Consider the following 18,068-nt stretch of genomic DNA (forward strand, 5'->3'; position numbering starts at 1 on the left):
AAATCAACAATGTAAAATTAGTCACCTCGAGAAATATTTTTCTATAAAATTGTTTTTCCCGCAGTAGATTATTTCCACGAGTTCGCCTTGTGCTTTGGCAAGAAATGGAATCCATCAGGCACTTTTCCGAGTAACATCTCGCTAAAAATAAACAAAATTGTTAGTATCACAGATGTAGCCGAAACTGATGACGTTACGCAATAAAAACTAATGGCCTTACGATAATTTCACCCAATCGGCACAGTTGGAACTGGCCATTAGCGTCTCCATATCATCGCGGCCTCGGTAGAACGGTGGTCTCTCGTTGATCCGCTGCGGTGGTCTCTCCAAAATTCCAACAGGAATATACCTGCGATGTAATCTCAATGTAAATGCATATTGATGAATAATGTTATGCTTTAATCGAAGGAAACATATTTTTTTCGAAGCAAACTTGCCTGTGAAGAAAAGAGATCCACTCCAGCATGAATCTCCTGGTGGTTTCGACGCCGCGGGTGTCGGATCCCCAATGCTCCAGCCCGTAATTTGCGTACTTTCTAAGAATGCCGAATCTCTCCGAGCTCGATATGTCGATCAACTTTTTTTCCTTTATCTCGGTAAAGATCCACGGCTTGATTAGCGCACCGCGTCCGATGGTGATCCCCTGCACTGTGCTGTAGGTCTCTTTTGCACGACGATAGTCATCGAAGGACAGGATATCGCCGTTTCCAAACACGGGTACCGGCTGTGCCGCTACCGCGCACTTTTCTATATACTCCCAGTCGGCCAGTTTCGTGTATCTTTGCTCACGCGACCTGCCGTGAACCTGAAAGAATTACCGAATCGAATAAGAGTCGAGGAAGATAATACAAGAAGATCATATTTCTTTAATATCCTTTTACGTTGCCCAGGGATAATAATCTCTTTTTAAAAACATTTTTTCTGATATAAAACGTCAATTTTCTGTTCAAGTTTAAAGCTGTGGCATATACAAAATTGAATTCTTAAAGCTATCAAGATATTTTGAAGATTCCGTCCTGTCTTGAAAAATTCTATTCTTCGAAAATACCGCGATCCTTTCGAAAGAGATCGATTCGCGACAAGAAACGTAAATTCAACGGACTTACTCACGGTAATCATGGACACACCCCAGTCTCGAAACTTCGGCATTAGATTATGCGCGATCGGTTTGTCTATGTAGACCCCAGTTCTGGTCTTAACGGACAAGGGTATGTCCAACACTTGGCTAACAGACTTTACCACGGTCTCGAGTACGTTCAATCGATTGAGCATACCGCTGCCGCCGCCCTGTCTGTAAATCAGATCGATTGGACACCCGAGATTCAAATCGATGTAGTCCACGTCGATCTCGCGGTTCAGCAGCTGAGCGCACCGCGTCAACACCCCCGGATTATTGCCGCAGAGCTGCACGCCGAAGATATCCTCGCTCTCGTGCCGTTTCACCAATGCCCATTCCTCCTGCGTGCCCTTCAGTATCTTCGGCGCCAATGCCATCTCGCCACAGGTGATGTCCGCGCCGTACTCCTTGCAGATCCTTCGAAACGGTAGATTGCCCACCGTAGTCAAAGGACTGAGCAGTATCTTGTCGCTCCAGTCGATCGTCTTCTTCTCCGACTGTCGCAATCTGATCAAATCGCTGTCGTCCACGGGTCCGATCTTCAATTCCTTCGACTCATCTGAGACATGGCAATCAGAACTATCCGTTTCCATTTTTTCGTCATTCATGCCGACGGAAATATTTTTCTCCACCTTCTCGCCGTTGCTGTTGTCGGAAATATTAGTCTTGTCTAATTTTGTATCATTCTCGTTCCTCATTTTACTATTCGAACTCTGCGGTTGCGTCTTTTTCCTAGACGGACCGTTGGCTTTGACGATTGCCTCCGCCTTGGAAAAATTGTATTTTCGCTTACGCAATTTACTTTGTACATCTTTAGATAAGTGATTTTTTATGGTTGGCGAACACTTGCTGTATTCCTCGAGTCTCTTCTCATCGATGATGTTGAAACCATCCTCGGTCAAGTGTCGCGAGCCCATTCTACAAGTAATTCCCCTCGGGCACTTGCCGGTCAAATTGAAAGTATGGCATTCCGTGCTTATGTCTTCCGGCCTAATCTTCAGATATTCCTTTCGATCGTGCAGGAAAGTGCATCGCTCATTCGAGCATTTCCTCTCAGGTTCATTTGCCGTTTGATCCGCGATCCATGGGCACAGACTCAATTCCCTGGGAGCTTTGAACGGAGGTGGCCTCGCCTTATTTTGACCTCTGAGCTTCTCTCTCTTGTCATCTAATTTAGGTTTTTTAACAGGTACCTCGTCCCACGATGATGCATCTGTATCTTCTGTACCTGCATCCGCAGATACCTTCTGCTTATCGGTCTCCGTTAAGCACTGTTCACTCAACTGCCTCACATGGTCCTCGATAATAAATCTACAATGTTAAATGTACATGTTAGTTATAAGATAACGTATTAATACTTGTGTGAAAAAATTTATTGACGTTTTAAATAATTTTTACATAAAATCTTTACAAATATTTAAGTCATATATTTAATACAAAGACTTCTATATTATTTATTATATAATAATAAAATATTAATTAACAAAGCAATTTAAAAATAAAAGTTGTAAAAAGTTAGGTCCTCTGATACAAGTAATTACGTTCATTAGTATAAATAAAGATTCAAACAGCCAATTAAGGGATTAAAATAGATGTTTGATAAATTGTGAAAAACATGTGAGCAATCTTTAGAGGTTAGGAAGTGAATAAGCTCCTTTGCAATTACATCCGTATAAAATTCATTTGCTACAAGATCAAAGTAAGTCATCCGATACAATCTACGTACTCCTCTTTTATCAGACAAACGCCCTTTTGCCTATCTTCCCCATCATCGAACGAACAATCTTCACATTTCTCGTAATCCGCCATTTCTTCACACGTGCACTTCGGTGTCGATCAAACATGATTTTCTGAAACTTCTGGAAGTTAAAATTTTCACGGTTTAAACATTCTGACACAAACGATAACTTCTGAAAATCATATTTCTTAAAATATCAATCAGTGTGTTACCTCTTTACTCGATTATATTCTCCCGATACGTTAGTTTTCGGAAATTCAAATTTTTATATTTGCGCGAAATATCGCGCGACAATCGGTAAATTCGCGACACCGATAATCAAGATTTCGTTATTATCAATAATTTATCAGCGACCTGTCATACCCGCCAAAATTTGAATTTTAAAAAAATTGACAAATTGTCAGAAGAATATAATGGGCAAATTAATTAATTGATTTTTTTTTAACTCACATACCATGCAAAAATACATCGTAGGTTATATTCTCTTACAATTAGAATCAATTAGAACCTTTGATTTGACGATTCTTCGAGGATATCAAAACATACATGTTCCAACTTTTGTTGCTTCTGCAAAATGAATCCGCTTTTTTTTTTATTGCATTTGGGATGGGCTAAATAGGCTTGGTCCTATCAGGTCCTGGTTGCTTCAAGTTTTTTGACATCAAACCTCTGACCCCTCATTTTAAAGTTAACCAGTTTAAGTTAGGTTAACGTCTTAGGTTTTGTAGGATCTCTGTGCTGTTTATACTACTGATACTACGCACGTTGCACGTGAACCCATAGGAGTTAACTCGTGCGAGAATTCGATAAATTGTAAAGTAAGTGTTGAGTTTGCGTTAAGTTGAAACAATTATTTTAATATTATGACTGCCAAATAATGAACAAACATTAAAATTGACATTTTGCGAGTTTTAAAGTTTGTTGCTTGTCATTTTGCATGCAGCTGATTATTGTTTACGTTTGATTTCAAGGTTATACTTGAATAATGCAACGTTATTTTAGGATTAGGGCGAAAATGAACGTTTTATTGCCTTGCATGATAATGACAAGTTGTATTTGTAATAGATTATATTATGTATTTTAGGAAACTGCGTATTATATCGTACAGATATTCATAATGAGTCAAATGGTACTGGATAGTATGGCACTGGATAGCTCTTCGGATGAAGATGATCCATATACAAATTCTGTTGCTCGCTTAAGAGGTAACACTTTCACTATTTTTGACAATTGTGACTTAATTATGAAAACTGAGTACATGGAAATACAGAAATAGAAGCAGCTGCAATGTATTTCGATACTTGGTTGGATATACAATTTGTTTTTACAATTAAATATGGTGTTTTGTGTTTTTAGCATTGAAGAAACAACGTTTCGAAAGAGAGAAACTTTCTCCTACAAAGTATGTCTTACTCAGATAATGATTTAAAATATATTGTGTTAATTATACAATATTACAATTTTAATATTACATGAATAATATCTACAATTATTTGTTTTACTTTCAGCATTGAACAGCAAACAAATGATAAAGAAGTAAATGGTGAACATTTAAATGGTAAAGAAATAAATGGAAAAGGAATAAAAGGTGAAGAATTAAATGGTAAAGGAATAAATGCAGAAGACATGTATGCAGAGGACATGAATGCGGAAGAAATGAATGTTGATGGTATACAAACACGAAGTAGGACGGTAAGACGGAATATTAGAAGGAATAATGGAATCACTACTAGAGGTAGACGAACTAGGGGAAGGGGAAGGGGAAGGGTAATTTTTTTTTTATATACATATACATGGATGTTATCATTTATCTTGAAAGCAGATATCGAGTTTTGATATTTTGCTGGAGCTTCTAAAACGTAGCTCATATTCTTTTCGAGATAAATATCACTTATGTTATATGTAAAATATGTCGATGTTTAATTCAAGAGGGCAGTATATAGTTTTTATGCCAATGTTTCAGCGTTTGCCTATTGGTCTAGAGCGCGGTGTGGAATTCGCGAGGGAAGAAATACCTAAATTAACTGTTGAATCTTGTAAAGATAATATAATCGCTCTGTCAGATGATGATAAGGAAGATGACAACTATGAGATGAATATAAAAGTATATTGGAGATCAAATAGAATCGATCGTTTAAGTATGCGTAGAGTATGTATCAGTGGTTAGCTAGTAATGTGGCAAGTCACAGTTTCGTATAATTATTTTCGTAAAGATAATTCTCTAATAATTTTCTTATTATAGCATGACAGTTTCAAAGGAATTTTCGAATATTACGCTGACTTAGAAAAAGTTTCCGTGAATGAAGTCCTAATCATGAAGAAGGATCAAATTATCAATCCCACCGACACCCCTGCATCGCTCAAACTTTCCATTATAGATATACTTGGTTAGTATAAATGAGTCGGTGATTTTACGATACAATAATGCAATGCTTACTTTATACTTGTAGATGGTGGGATAGTGCATCCAGGTATGAACACGTTGACCCAGGATGAGAGCAACGATGAGGACATATGCACCATTAAAGTACAAACGGCAAACAAAAAGCAATCCTTGACTATTCCACTTAAAAAAGATGAACAATTTAAGAGGCTGTTCGCTAATTGCGCCGAGCAACTTAATGTAAAGGAGGAAGACCTGAAATTTTACTTTGATGGAGAACAGATTAGTCCGACTGATACTCCAGAATCTTTGGATCTCGAAGGAGAAGCTTGCGTCGATCTTCATATCTCTACGTAATATGTAATATAAAGATAGCCTGAATTTTTTGAATACATTTTTACACATTGTGTTCACTATTGTGTATTATAAATATATTATTACTATTATTTACTTTATTTTGCATGTTTTATATTACATCTTTAATTAACTGTACATGGCTATCAAATCTTATTTTTCGTTAAATATATAAGCGAACTTGCTGATTAAATATTTTTGAAAAATCGTTATCGTTAATAATAATTAATAAGTAGGTTATTTACATAAAAATAAATCGTTTGTAAAAGTATTTAATCTGAAAGATATATAAATATAAGGAATATAAGTCGGCTTTCGAAATCAAACTATATTTATGATAGAATTATCAACAATGGATTTAAACAGAGTTTAAAACATTTTATTCATGCTGCAACTTCGTTTCTATGTATAATAAGGAATGTGGTATTTGTTACTGATAGTTATATATTAGTCTTACAAGAACGTGTTTAAATCAAGCAATACGTGTTGCGTGCCTTAAAATACATTTATCGATACAACGTTATATATTATGGTATTAGAACTTAATTTCTCAAAAAGGTATTTTTACAACAACGAATCATATATTTATATATATTGTAATACATAATTATATTATACATAATGTACATAACATACTGATATGCTCTATAGGTATATAAATGTATTATATACATATAAAGCCCACTTCAATATTTCTGTTTATTACGATTCTGCACAATATATTGACTGTACTACATTCAATTGCAATGGCTATTCTTTTCAACATAAGCAGTCAAGAACAATAATTATTAATTATACATTTCATCCGCGTTAACATTCCTAACCTGAGAAAGTACACTTTGTCTCGTTTATGAACACCAATTTTAACGGCAATTTTAAGTTGACATCAAATATATTAGTATAATAGTATATGAAGTTATTTGATCACTATACACTTTATGTTCATGATTTTATCACCTGTCAGAAGGATAGAGGATAGAACAAAAGACAACAGAATAAAACGACATTCGTGAAGAATAATGTACATATTTGCTTGCGACTCTTTCAACGATAAATATTGCACGGCAATTCATCAGATACTTTCATTGAAAATATTAGGCTCGACAAAAGGCGTGTCGTATGCTAATTTTATTCTATATAATACATGATAATGCGGTAGTAATTTGCTGTTAAAAGGAATGTTTTGGAGAGTCAATCAATTGTCGAGGAAATTAGCTTAATCGTTAAATTTACGATTTGTATTGCGTCCGAACAGTGCGGAACGGATCTCTGGTACCAATTGTTGCGCTATCAGCTCTAATCTGGTCTCCAAAGTATTGCTAATCTTTATGCGCCCTGTGAAACAAAAATTATTTTGTATACAATATTAATTAAGCAATTAATATAATGTAAAACACATTAATTATTTCGCTAAAATCAAACTAAGTTGTAATTCGGATCACTACAAATTTATGTGATATATTATAAATACTTTTCATTATTTTTGCTAGGCAGCGATTAATAATTTCATGATTGTCCCAGTAAAGAAGATTTCGACGATATAATTACCTCTGGCTGCTAATAATTCCACACCTCCGCAGCTTTCGGGAGGTAAGAAATTATCGGTATCGATCTTCAAGATAATATCCTTCTTAGTTTTCTGCTTATATTGTTGCTGAATACCGTCAATGAGGGATTCTACGAGAGGTACGTCGACTTGACGAACACGAAGAGTAATGTTTGCCTCTGTTAGCTGTAAAAAAAATATAAATCATATAGAAACATTTATAGGGTCAGAAAGTGATGAACCACGTAACATACAATAATAATAAAGTAATTAAAGTTATAGAGATATTACTTGATAAAGCCCTTGGATGATCAACAGCTGAAGAATTTCTCTATATCGCGTGGAGTTCTGAGTTACTTCGCCTAATCTCTTTCTAGCGTCGTCAAGAACGTTGCGTACGTGATCTTCACGTACTTTTAGAGCCTTCAATCGTGCTTGGTTGAGCATGTTTGAGGATTGTCTACAGTAATAAAATTATAAATGCGACCATGTATTAGACTATTAGACCTTTTTATTAAATTTTTAAAAATTGAGAAATTAAATCTTGAAATTATAAGATTATCATAATATTTAACAGTCTACATATTATAAGTATATGATTAAAAAATAATAATAATAATTTTTCATACATACATCTTCTTTTGCAGTTCAACTTGCTTTTCCTTTTTCTCATAATACTCCATGATCTTGAGACGCTGTTGCTGCACCAGACGTCCCTTCTCAATATTAAATTCTTCTTCCGCCTTGGCATCTATCTCCTCGGCCTTTTCATTGGCCTCTTGTTCTATGAAGGCCATCATATGCTTGATCTATAATTGTACCATTTCTTTTCTCAGAAAAGCCTCTTATAACGACAAAATTTAACAATCAACTACTTAAATCTACCTTTAAACAATATATCCCTTTCCCTCTAAAGAATGCATAATAAATTACATAAAACTATGTGTTCTCCAAGTCATGTCTTAGCCAGGAGCCTCAACTATCTCTTTCAGTTTTAAATGTTTAAATATCCCATTGACATTACGACATATACATAGATGAACGATTAAAGAATTCTTCCCGATTTCCAAGTTTCGCAACTGACCATTAATTTATTCGATTTTACCCAACATTTGGACGTACGCGGACGTCTCTCGCTCCGTTTGGCTGCTGGTACAAGGGTACAGATTTCGAGCAGCTACGAGAACGAAACCCGAGATATTCGCGCGGCGCGCAACCCCCTTCCTCGAGGAGGGTGCTCGGGCGAAGCTGGTAAACGTTCCAGCGCGACGATAAATAATCGTAAAAGATATTAATAGCGCGAGAGTTGCTCGGTGGAGGCGAGCCTAGGGCAGGAGGACCGTTTCGCAAGGATGCCCTTTTCCCTCGCTCACCTGCTTCTGCACGTCCGCGTCGCTGAGAGCCATGGTGCCGTTCGGTCCGTTCCCTTTCCTGAAGACAATCGGAGGGCTCGCAAGGGCTCGGGATCACGAGACGCGGTGTTGGAGGAGTCGTCGAGTCAACGCCTACGACAGCACGTCTGATGCTCGGCGTAACGTCGGTCATATGACCCGAGAAGTGTGACCGAAGGCGGCGTCCCCAAACGCACGTGGCGATGGCCAGCGACGGCTCCGTCGTCGTGCGCGCGCGCGCCTTTACGATCGGTCCCTGAGGCGGTCGTTTGCGTATCCGGTCGAAGTCGGAGAAGAGAGAAACAGTGAGAGAGAGGGGGAGTACTCTGATTAGTTTGCTTTTGCGCCACAGTATATACTTTTGCTGTAGTGTTTCGCGATCATGGCGGACCCGTTGAGTCTGCTGCGACAGTACAACGTCAACAAGAAGGAGATAATCGAACGCGAAAACCAGATCATATTTGGCGAGTTCTCCTGGCCGAAGAACGTCAAGACCAATTATCTGACTTACGGGTGAGCGCACGTCGGGAACAGCGTCTCGGTACCGCTCCGCGCGGTCGCAATCTGCTCGACTGCCATGTTTAAAGCGAGAGCAGGAGAGCCGGGCGAGAGAGAAGGAAGAGAGAGGGAGATACGATGTGTACATGTTGCAAGGCACGAGGAATGAAAATGATAAACAAGTGTTTTCGAAATTTAATTAAATTGCCTTCGCGGGGCGAGTGACAGCTGGAGAGTGCTGGAAATCGTGTTAGAAGTGTTGTCACCACGTGTCTTGTGATTCTCCTCCCCAAAATGTTCTCCAATTTTCCCCGAGGGACTCCAGAGCTTTTTAGAAATTTTATCTTTTTTCGGTGTCTCTTTTGTATCCTTAAACAAAATTTAATTTTCTTTCCTAGTGAGCTTTAGATCGACCCTTAAACCACAGTGCCACAGTGTCTGGTTCTTCATCGCGTATCTGATTCTGTTTTGTGCAACCTGATACTGGTATTAGGTGACCTGGAAATCAAACTCAATGTATATCATATCGGCCAAAGTCTCAAATATCACATTTCCCTTAACTCGCAAATCTATAGGACCATGTTTATTCTGGAGTTAGATTATAAGATTGTTATTTTCTTTTACTTCTGCTTTTTCTCAGTTTAATTCAAAATCAAAGCTACATTGTACGAAACAATTTATATTGAAAGCGAATGTGTTATATGTTTTATTTAAGGAGGTATAGAGATAAAGATTGATTGAGCATTGATAATAATATAAGTGCTACAAAGTATAAAACATTTCTTCGAGAGAGATACTTATCCATTCTTTCTGTTTTCGTTTTTAGATCTGGAAAAGAGGGAACACCTAAGGAATACTATACACTCGAGTGTCTTTTATTCCTGCTCAAACATGTTCAGCTTACGCATCCAGTGTACGTGCGACAAGCGGCCGCGGAGAATATCCCGGTGGTGCGTCGGCCCGACAGAAAAGACTTGCTGGCCTATCTCAACGGCGAGACCGCCACGTCAGCCGCCATAGACAAATCGGCGCCGTTGGAGATCCCGACTCAGGTGAAACGCGCTGCCGAGGATGGTTTGGAAAGCGGATCGTCGAAGAAGCCCCGTTTCGAGGAGACTCACGTACAAAAGGTGAAGGAGCAACTCGCCGCGCGTTTGGATGCTCCTAAAGAGGCGTCGGTCACCGTCGACAATATCAAATCGCTCTCGGAGGCAATGTCAGTGGAAAAGATTGCGGCGATCAAAGCGAAACGTCTGGCGAAGAAGCGCACCACCATCAAGGAGAACGACGACATCGGCATGGGCTCGGATCTACGCGTAATCCTCGACATGGACGTGGACGATACGAAGGACATTGTGTCCCGCGAGCGCCAATGGCGAACGCGCGCCACCATCCTGCAGAGCAGCGGCAAGATCTTCGCGAAGAACATCTTTGCAATTCTGCAAAGCATTAAAGCGCGCGAGGAGGGTAGACAGAAGGGACCTATTGTGCCTACGCCCATGGTAACGCCGCGGTCGACACCGATGCGGCCCCTGCCACAACCGGCCGTCTACAATCGTTACGATCAGGAGCGTTTCATCCGGCAGAAGGAGGAAACGGAAGGCTTCAAGATCGACACTATGGGCACATACCACGGCATGACGTTAAAGTCCGTGACCGAGGGCACGAATCCCGCCGTGAGAAAACCCCCGACCAATCCGTCCGCTACGCCAACCTCCGGTTTACTGCCGACTTCCGCGGCTAAACTAACGCCTCAGCAAGCCGCACAGAACAAGCGACCCAGCCGAACGCCCATTATCATCATTCCCAGCGCCAACACATCTCTTATCACTATGTACAACGCCAAGGACATCCTCCAGGACTTGAAGTACATCAGCAATGAGGACAAACGGGCGCAGGGTAGCAAGCGGGAGAATGAAGTGCTTCTTCAACGACGCAAGGAAGGCGGTCTGACCGTACCTTATCGGGTAGTCGATAATCCACAAAAGCTCACCCATGCCGACTGGGAGAGAGTCGTTGCCGTGTTCGTCATGGGACCGGCATGGCAATTCAAGGGTTGGCCGTTTGATGGAAACCCGGTGGAAATCTTTTCGAAAAGTACGAAAAAATATTTATAAAATAAAAATACCAATTTTCGCGCTTACAATTATTTTTGACAGTTTGTACAATCTTTCAGATTTTTCTCATTTTGTGAAAATAATGTGTCGTAATGAATTTGAGTCAAATATTTTATTGCGATTACACTAAATAATGTTGTCAATCTTTAGCTTTCTCATGATAATCTCATGGAAAGAAGAAAATACAACTCGCAGTTATTTCATTTATGTTTTGCGACTTAGTGTTATATTTCGAATGTGTAAGCAATTTTGTTCTTCCATAGTATGCGCATTTCATTTGAAATACGATGAGATGAGACTGGACACGAACGTAGCGCGATGGGCCGTCACAGTGATCGAGTTGAGTCGGACAAAGAGGCACTTGGACAGAGCAGCGTTAATGATATTTTGGGAACATCTCGATAAGTGAGTATCTTATTAATTTAATTTATTATCACGCACGCGCGCGCGTGTATACGTATCTTTCTAATATAACAATCTTATTTTTGAACTTACGCTGATTAATTAATTTTTTAATTTAATCTCTAACTCCAATTTTTAATTCTCAGTGTTTGATGAATAATACATATATATATAAATATTTTTTAAAATAATATGTTAATCACACAGTATGTATCTTTAATAATAATCAAGATAAATTGTATTTTTACAGACATATGATCAAGAACAAGCCACATCTTCGTTTCTGAAGTTCTAGAGCGATTCAGATTGCAGAAATGGCAATATACTGGTCGTGGCGTCCTATGTCCCCATAGGTTGGAATCACGCGAAGATACAGGGCCGTGAGGCCTTCCGGCGTTGATGTTGCGACGCTGATTGTGCGTGGGTAAAAGTATCCATGATAAGCGATGTGATGTGTGATAACAGAATCGTTGTCACACTACGTTAGACGCGTTTACATTTTATTGTTGCTTGCACGAATAAAACACAAAAAAATTGCAATGCATTATATACGTCTTCTTCAATTGAAAAGTTAATTCTGTGTTAAGTTTTAAATTCACACTGCGTTTTCAAAGCTAAAACGTGACCGTTTGGCCTTCGAGTTTTATTCGAGGACCGAACGGAATACGAGCGCGAGAAAAAAACTTTTCAAGTGCCAACGCGACGAGGGTTTGCCTCGTCCAATTTTTCAGGCAAACGAGCAAGAGGATTACATTTCGACGATCGATAGCGGTGTTAAGTTTCTTTGCGCGTGCTTTGTAATTCGAGACGCGATGCCGCGGATCCTCCCGAGGGAGAAAAGACGGGGTGAGGTTTCGCGGAGGGGGGGGAGTGGAGATTCGGTCTGTTTTCTCTGCTCCTAAAACCAAAGCCAAAGTAAATCGCTTGCGGCGCGACTTCGACTGCGGTACGATTGACCGGCCAGCGTTGTTTATACGGTGGTGGATCGAATATTTCTAACTAGATTACCGACGCCCTATTACTTCGACAAATACGACGGATTTACCCCGTCCTCCCCGACAGCTTCGCTGTAAGCCCCGCCTTCCCTCCCCTGAGCGAACGTCACTCGGGAGAGGCGATCGACAATCGTTGCGCGTTTCTTTTCAATTACCCCGTCATGTTTTCTTGCGCGGAAAATTGAATAACATCGCTCCTTCTTTTGCAATTTTCCATGAGCTGACGATCAGTTAACAAAACCGTAATAATGTAACTGGGACATGTAAATAATGTAATACTTCTCAATTAAAACAAATTTCCTATATAGATAAAGAAGATTATGAGATATTTCAACCCGCACATATACTTTCTTCAATTTTATTACTTTCTTATTTAGGAGAATTAATATTAAGAGACTATTCTGCAGCGATCTACCGCGATAAATATTTGTACAGTTCGCTGTACCTCCAGAGAAATATATTCAAGTGAACTTGTAGTTGCATTGCGTGCAATTGGGCTGCACACAGGGGATGCTCGGCAGCACGGCGGGAGGCAGATGATGCAGGATGCCCGCCGATCTGGCGGCCGACAACCGATCCGCCGCCACTTGGGCGCACATGTGCACGTCCCGCAGTTGCTGTTGCACACCGGTGGTGAAGTAATTGTTGTAGCGAAAATTAAGAGCCACGGTCTCCTGATCGGCCGTGGTTTTCGCGATCGGCAGATCGGTGCCCTTGGCGAATTGCTCGCTCGGCACGATGTTCAGCAGGCAGTAACCCGCATCCCCGTAGACGTTTCTGGACAGGCTGGTGTAGATTGGTGCCAGCATTGCGCCGGGAATCGATTGCTGCTGCTGCTGTTCCCCCGCGCTGTTGTCGACGATCGTCTGCGGGGGCCGGAAGGCCGAGGACGCGTGGCCGATGCTGGTCGACATCGCTGGCTCGGCGAGGCCCAAGCTGTCGCTCGCAAAGTACTCGATCGCCTTGAGCAGATCCTGGCCGCAACGTTGCAGCACCAATTGCAGGACCGACAGCTTGGTGTTCGGGAATAGGCGGGCTAGGGTCTCCACGGAGGTCTGAGATACCAGGGTGGATTCTCTGGCGCTCTCCAGCTTGCCCGCGTCGAACAGGAGGCTTCTGGATCTCGAAGAGGTCTCCAGACTATCCTGAGAGCAAAAGGAGAATTACGTAGATGTAGAAGGATCTTTAATTGACAATGGACTCGAACTGACTCCTTTACATTTTGTTTCTTTTTTTTTCTTATGATCTTGTTTCATACGTACAGGACACACGTTTTGGATACGAGCGGGTAAAGCATCGTTGGTCGACGACGTACGTGGAGGATCTTTCGAATCCTCGGAAACTCCGTCGAGCTTCTTTGCAGCGGGGGTCGCATCCTCGTTTGGATCCACCGTCGCTTTCGGCTCCGTCACGGACATTCCGAAGATCTTGCCCGGCGGAAGCCGATCGAGTTTCTGTCCGGTGGCGACCTTTGCCATTTTAAGAGCGATCGCGTCTTCGGCTGCTTGTTGTCTTTTCAGAGCAACCTTGCCGAAAACAACTGTCTTTATTCAGTTCCAAAGAAAAAATTTAAATTCTCTCAACCTGCTTATCTTAAATTTTATAAATTTTAACGAAGAAAAGTATCTCGCGAATTTTGCATGTTTAAAAGCAGAAAAGGATGCAAATCGTAGAAAAGAAAATTATAATATATTAGAGAATATACAAATTTAAAAATATGTGAATATGACAGGAAATATCCTAATATATAAAATCTTTCTTTCTAGATGCTAAAATAGTTCATTAAATATTAAATACTAATGTGTGAATAATCAATAATGTATATATATCTAAGGCTAAACTTAAAAAATGCGTGAATCTAACCGAAAATATCCCAATATAAAATATTTCTCTCTTTAGGTGTTGGAGAAGTAAATAATTTAAAGTCATAAAATCTCGGAGACTAATACGAGTATAAAAATACGGTCTGTAATATCGATTCGCGGTACCATGCTATAATTAATAATGGCAAAATATACGTCGAGCATAAAGATCCTTATACATGGCGCATATAGCAATTGAATCGTGATGGATCATGACTATACGCCCGACTTATAAATGGACCCGTCGCTTATGTACGGGCCGCATTTACCGCGCTGTTATTCCAAGCTGGACCACCCGCAATAATCTTTCACGTCGCTGATGCCGGGGAGAGAATCTACTAGGCCAGTCGCCTTCTTCGTCCCATTTTCTCGTCGATCTCCGTTCGATCACCGAGGTCCGAAAGGGGATAACTATCCAATTTCACTCGGGCGGGTCAATATATCGCCATGTGTTCCTCTCTCCTCCGGTTGTTACAAAAAGCGTTATAAGCGCTACAAAGTCTTATTTAGGGAAATACGACTCGAAATTCAACAGCGCGCACGTAATATTAGGATTTATATTAATGACAATGCCACATGTACTCGATATTTTATTAAAGAATTAAAATAGAATTTATTCCACAAACTCAAATGTCAATTTCTTAATTCTCGCGGCGATCGTTTAAGTAGAATTTAGTAACCCGTATTCCAGCATATTATACACACGTGTACGTACACACGTATATAAATAATTCCGATAACATTTCTCCGAGTGATATTACTTCCGGTAGCGTTAATCACCGCGGATTAACCGCGATGAGTTTGCGCGCGCGGCGCGAAAGTTTCCCGCGATAAAACCGCGCGCGGTTACACGCGGTGCACCGGCGATTATTACCGGATGGACGGTCGCGAACGCATGTTTTGTTCGACCGCAACCACCCGTGTGGAGTTTCTCGCTCTGTCCGACTATTTCCGTTCCGAAGATACAGGGGTAGACGCACGTATAGCGTTTAAACGTCGCTCGTCCGCTCTCGCCCCCGCGCGTTTACCGCATCGAAAGTCTCGCTGCAAACAAAGTATCGAGTATCATAATGCCTATGCAAACAGAAATGAAACGCTATACCCCGAGCGTTAATGGATTTAATTTATCTCGCCCTCCTGCTGTTCCTGTCTCTCCTCTCGGTCGAGGACGAGGACAAGGAGGAAATCGTCCGCGAGATGCTTCATGCATGTCGATCGCGCCCGAATTCGAGGGGTCCGGCCTGTGACAATTACACACTCGCGTTTAATCGCGATGTTAGGGGGAAATAAATTCCTGATATAATCGAAAGAGCGCGAGGAGACAATTGAAATCGTCGACGGTAAATAAAAATGATGACGCACGAAATCCCTACGTTTGTTATATTACGAATTCAAATTTATAAGTTAAGGGGATCCTATATAGCGAAGGCCGAACTTCCTCGATGTTGATAATGTCAACTTTTCTAATCCTGTTTTCTATGTTATATATTTATATCTGTCCTTGTCTAACTATCTGAGGTCTGAGAAAAAAATATACTGATAAAAAGGAAAATTTCTTTATTTTAATAAATGGAGTCACAGTTGTGTGCAAATTAATATTTACTAAATCCAGAACATTTTTTTCTCAGTGTAACGTAACTGCCACTCTACCACTATAGAATTCCCTTAAAAGCGGAGCTTGAAATTTTTCCATCTCTTTTTCTTTACATTTATTTTGTATATCAGCTTTCTCCGAATAAATATCGAATTTCAACTGTAAATTATCTTGCCGATTTGAACTTTTATGGCACATTCGTTGTTCCGTTTTGCGAAAGGGCCAGAGAAACTCTGAGCGCGCGATTCTCTTTTCATTTGAAGGGTCGGCGGCAGGGCGATCGCGGTAACGAGCTCCGATCGGGCGTCTCTTTAAATACCGAAGGGTGAACCGTGCGAAATAAAATATCGGAAGCGTGTTAATCACGCTTAACTGCGCGTGCATCGAATTGACATTTTTCTTTCACATTTTCCCTCACACGATCCATCCGCTCAAAGCCGCGGCGATAACACGCTCGCGCGTACTAAATTAGTAGACGGCGTAAATGGAGGGGGTGAGATCCGTGACATTTACATTCGCGAATGACCGTACGATTTGACATTTCGGATCGCGTCGTTCGTGGCTTTCTAATATTAAACGGTGCGCCAAAGATAAAACGCGTAAAACGATACAAATAACGGCACCGTCGCGGTAAAAGTTATACAAAGGAAAGACAAACAATAAAGCAAGAATTCGGAAAACGCGCGGTAAGGGGTACCGCGAGTTATCGGATGAAAGATGACGGAAGACCGAAAAGGGGGGTCGAGTGACCTGCAAATTGGAGAGCTCCACGCGTGTCGCGGCTTACCTGAGCGGCCATCACTCGCTGCCGTTCGGCGATCAGGGAACATTTCGGGCACAGGCACTCCCGGTAACGGCACTCCCGCTTGTGGCCCCGCAGCCACGAGATGAGGCCGTGATTCCGGCAACGGGCGCACTTCGGTCTCCGCTGCTTCCCGTCCGTTCCCTCGTTGTTTTCGTTGTTCTCCGACCTGCTCCTGCCCTTACCGCGAAGCATGGTGTAGCGTCCCACGCCACGCAAAATTAGAGTCGATTGTTTTCCTTTCTCTATTTACTCGGCGGTCCACATCGCGCGGATCTCGTTATAGAATCGTCAAGGAAAGATCCAGCAATTATTTTGTTTATTTACTCGCGCACGTCTCTGCTGGTCGTCCGAGGGGAAAGTCTCGAACGGCGAACGTCTTACGATTTTTAAATCCTTTCGAAATGTACGAATACAGGTTTTCTTTCGGCGACCCCCGGTATTGAAAGCCGACAGTTGAATGCCAATTATAAAAATGTATATTTATTACATCGACGGTATAATTATTATGATATTGTGTGACGAAGCTAATGGAGCTTTCAAGCGGAAACGTTAAAGCTTTCGAGAATCGCGAGAGGAAGATCAAGATTGGCTCCTGCACGTGGCGTTTCCGCGCGCGCGGCTTCTTGGCGATTGTTAATTCGGAACTGCGCGAAAAGAGAGCCGGAGCGATCTAATCGCCGGCGAGATCTCGTTTCTTCCGGCTTGGCGACGGTCCGGTTCGATTGGCCGCGGACGTGCGGATGTACGGGACGTTTAGGCTCTTCCACGCGATTCCGCGGCATCCCCGGAGCGGAGGAGGGTCGAGAAGACAAACAGCGGCTGGACCACCCTTCCTCGGCGATTGGTTCCGTTGTGTTTGCTCTTGTCGCCACTCCTACCGCGAGACGAGAAATCTCGCGTCGCAGGGTATCGCGGTCTCCGAGTATCATGGATATATTTGCTGGTATACGATTTTGTCTCATTTTTCCGTGTTACATTGCGACGCCGCGATTTAAAAGGGAGATTAATGAGTCGTGTGAATAAAAGCCAAGTAAACGTTGTCATCGCAGATACAAGCAATTTAGAAAATAAAAAAAATAAAAAAAGTTTCTCGCTTCTCGATGTGTGTTTTATATACTAAATTTCTCAACAATTATTTTTATAAGGCAGCTTTCAAGTCGAAGGCTAAGAACTAAGAAATAAATTTGTTACACGAAGGTTGATTACGTCAAGGTAATTTCTATTTCTCCAAGCAAAATTTACATTAAGAAAATTAAAAAGACATCT

At 41.2% G+C, this 18,068-nt stretch overlaps 5 protein-coding genes across 8 annotated transcripts; 2 read left to right on the top strand and 3 right to left on the bottom strand.

Moving 5' to 3' along the window:
* Positions 1 to 58: 58 nt before the first annotated feature.
* Positions 59 to 3,487, bottom strand: LOC112465638 (tRNA-dihydrouridine(47) synthase [NAD(P)(+)]-like). 2 transcript variants are annotated; one of them, XM_025033288.1, is made up of 6 exons: positions 3,402 to 3,487; positions 2,844 to 2,976; positions 1,111 to 2,428; positions 438 to 805; positions 221 to 349; positions 59 to 141 (listed from the first exon to the last, which is right to left on the bottom strand). In XM_025033288.1, the coding sequence occupies exons 2-6, from the start codon at positions 2,924 to 2,926 to the stop codon at positions 69 to 71; spliced, it is 1,971 nt and encodes a 656-aa protein (XP_024889056.1). In that variant the 5' UTR covers positions 2,927 to 2,976; positions 3,402 to 3,487; the 3' UTR covers positions 59 to 68. The 2 variants fall into 2 exon arrangements, with proteins under 2 accessions (XP_024889056.1, XP_024889048.1); XM_025033280.1 differs by lacking the exon at positions 3,402 to 3,487 and adding an exon at positions 3,068 to 3,139.
* An 83-nt stretch (positions 3,488 to 3,570) lies between these two features.
* Positions 3,571 to 5,822, top strand: LOC112465708 (uncharacterized protein CG4449). 2 transcript variants are annotated; one of them, XM_025033410.1, is made up of 7 exons: positions 3,571 to 3,673; positions 3,940 to 4,060; positions 4,212 to 4,257; positions 4,364 to 4,622; positions 4,819 to 5,004; positions 5,098 to 5,242; positions 5,306 to 5,822. In XM_025033410.1, exons 2-7 carry the CDS (start codon positions 3,973 to 3,975, stop codon positions 5,593 to 5,595), a joined length of 1,014 nt encoding a protein of 337 aa, XP_024889178.1. In that variant the 5' UTR covers positions 3,571 to 3,673; positions 3,940 to 3,972; the 3' UTR covers positions 5,596 to 5,822. The 2 variants fall into 2 exon arrangements, with proteins under 2 accessions (XP_024889178.1, XP_024889186.1); XM_025033418.1 differs by having other exon boundaries at positions 4,364 to 4,547.
* A 127-nt stretch (positions 5,823 to 5,949) lies between these two features.
* Positions 5,950 to 8,670, bottom strand: LOC112465720 (V-type proton ATPase subunit E). The gene is made up of 5 exons (XM_025033430.1): positions 8,512 to 8,670; positions 7,772 to 7,947; positions 7,430 to 7,598; positions 7,141 to 7,324; positions 5,950 to 6,927 (listed from the first exon to the last, which is right to left on the bottom strand). Exons 1-5 carry the CDS (start codon positions 8,542 to 8,544, stop codon positions 6,809 to 6,811), a joined length of 681 nt encoding a protein of 226 aa, XP_024889198.1. The 5' UTR covers positions 8,545 to 8,670; the 3' UTR covers positions 5,950 to 6,808.
* Positions 8,671 to 8,770: 100 nt separating this feature from the next.
* Positions 8,771 to 12,093, top strand: LOC112465672 (parafibromin). The gene is made up of 4 exons (XM_025033345.1): positions 8,771 to 9,042; positions 9,854 to 11,124; positions 11,408 to 11,549; positions 11,797 to 12,093. The coding sequence occupies exons 1-4, from the start codon at positions 8,912 to 8,914 to the stop codon at positions 11,831 to 11,833; spliced, it is 1,581 nt and encodes a 526-aa protein (XP_024889113.1). The 5' UTR covers positions 8,771 to 8,911; the 3' UTR covers positions 11,834 to 12,093.
* Positions 12,094 to 12,691: 598 nt separating this feature from the next.
* LOC112465698 (doublesex- and mab-3-related transcription factor A2-like) lies at positions 12,692 to 17,897 on the bottom strand. Of its 2 annotated transcripts, none has more exons than XM_025033388.1 (3): positions 16,785 to 17,897; positions 13,804 to 14,085; positions 12,692 to 13,686 (listed from the first exon to the last, which is right to left on the bottom strand). In XM_025033388.1, exons 1-3 carry the CDS (start codon positions 16,992 to 16,994, stop codon positions 13,003 to 13,005), a joined length of 1,176 nt encoding a protein of 391 aa, XP_024889156.1. In that variant the 5' UTR covers positions 16,995 to 17,897; the 3' UTR covers positions 12,692 to 13,002. The 2 variants fall into 2 exon arrangements, with proteins under 2 accessions (XP_024889156.1, XP_024889166.1); XM_025033398.1 differs by having other exon boundaries at positions 13,804 to 14,067; positions 16,785 to 17,896.
* Positions 17,898 to 18,068: the final 171 nt, after the last annotated feature.

The sequence above is a fragment of the Temnothorax curvispinosus genome, unplaced genomic scaffold (genome assembly GCF_003070985.1).
Source record: "Temnothorax curvispinosus isolate PA1 unplaced genomic scaffold, ASM307098v1 QBEX01001516.1, whole genome shotgun sequence".
NCBI classification, from domain to species: domain Eukaryota; kingdom Metazoa; phylum Arthropoda; class Insecta; order Hymenoptera; family Formicidae; genus Temnothorax; species Temnothorax curvispinosus.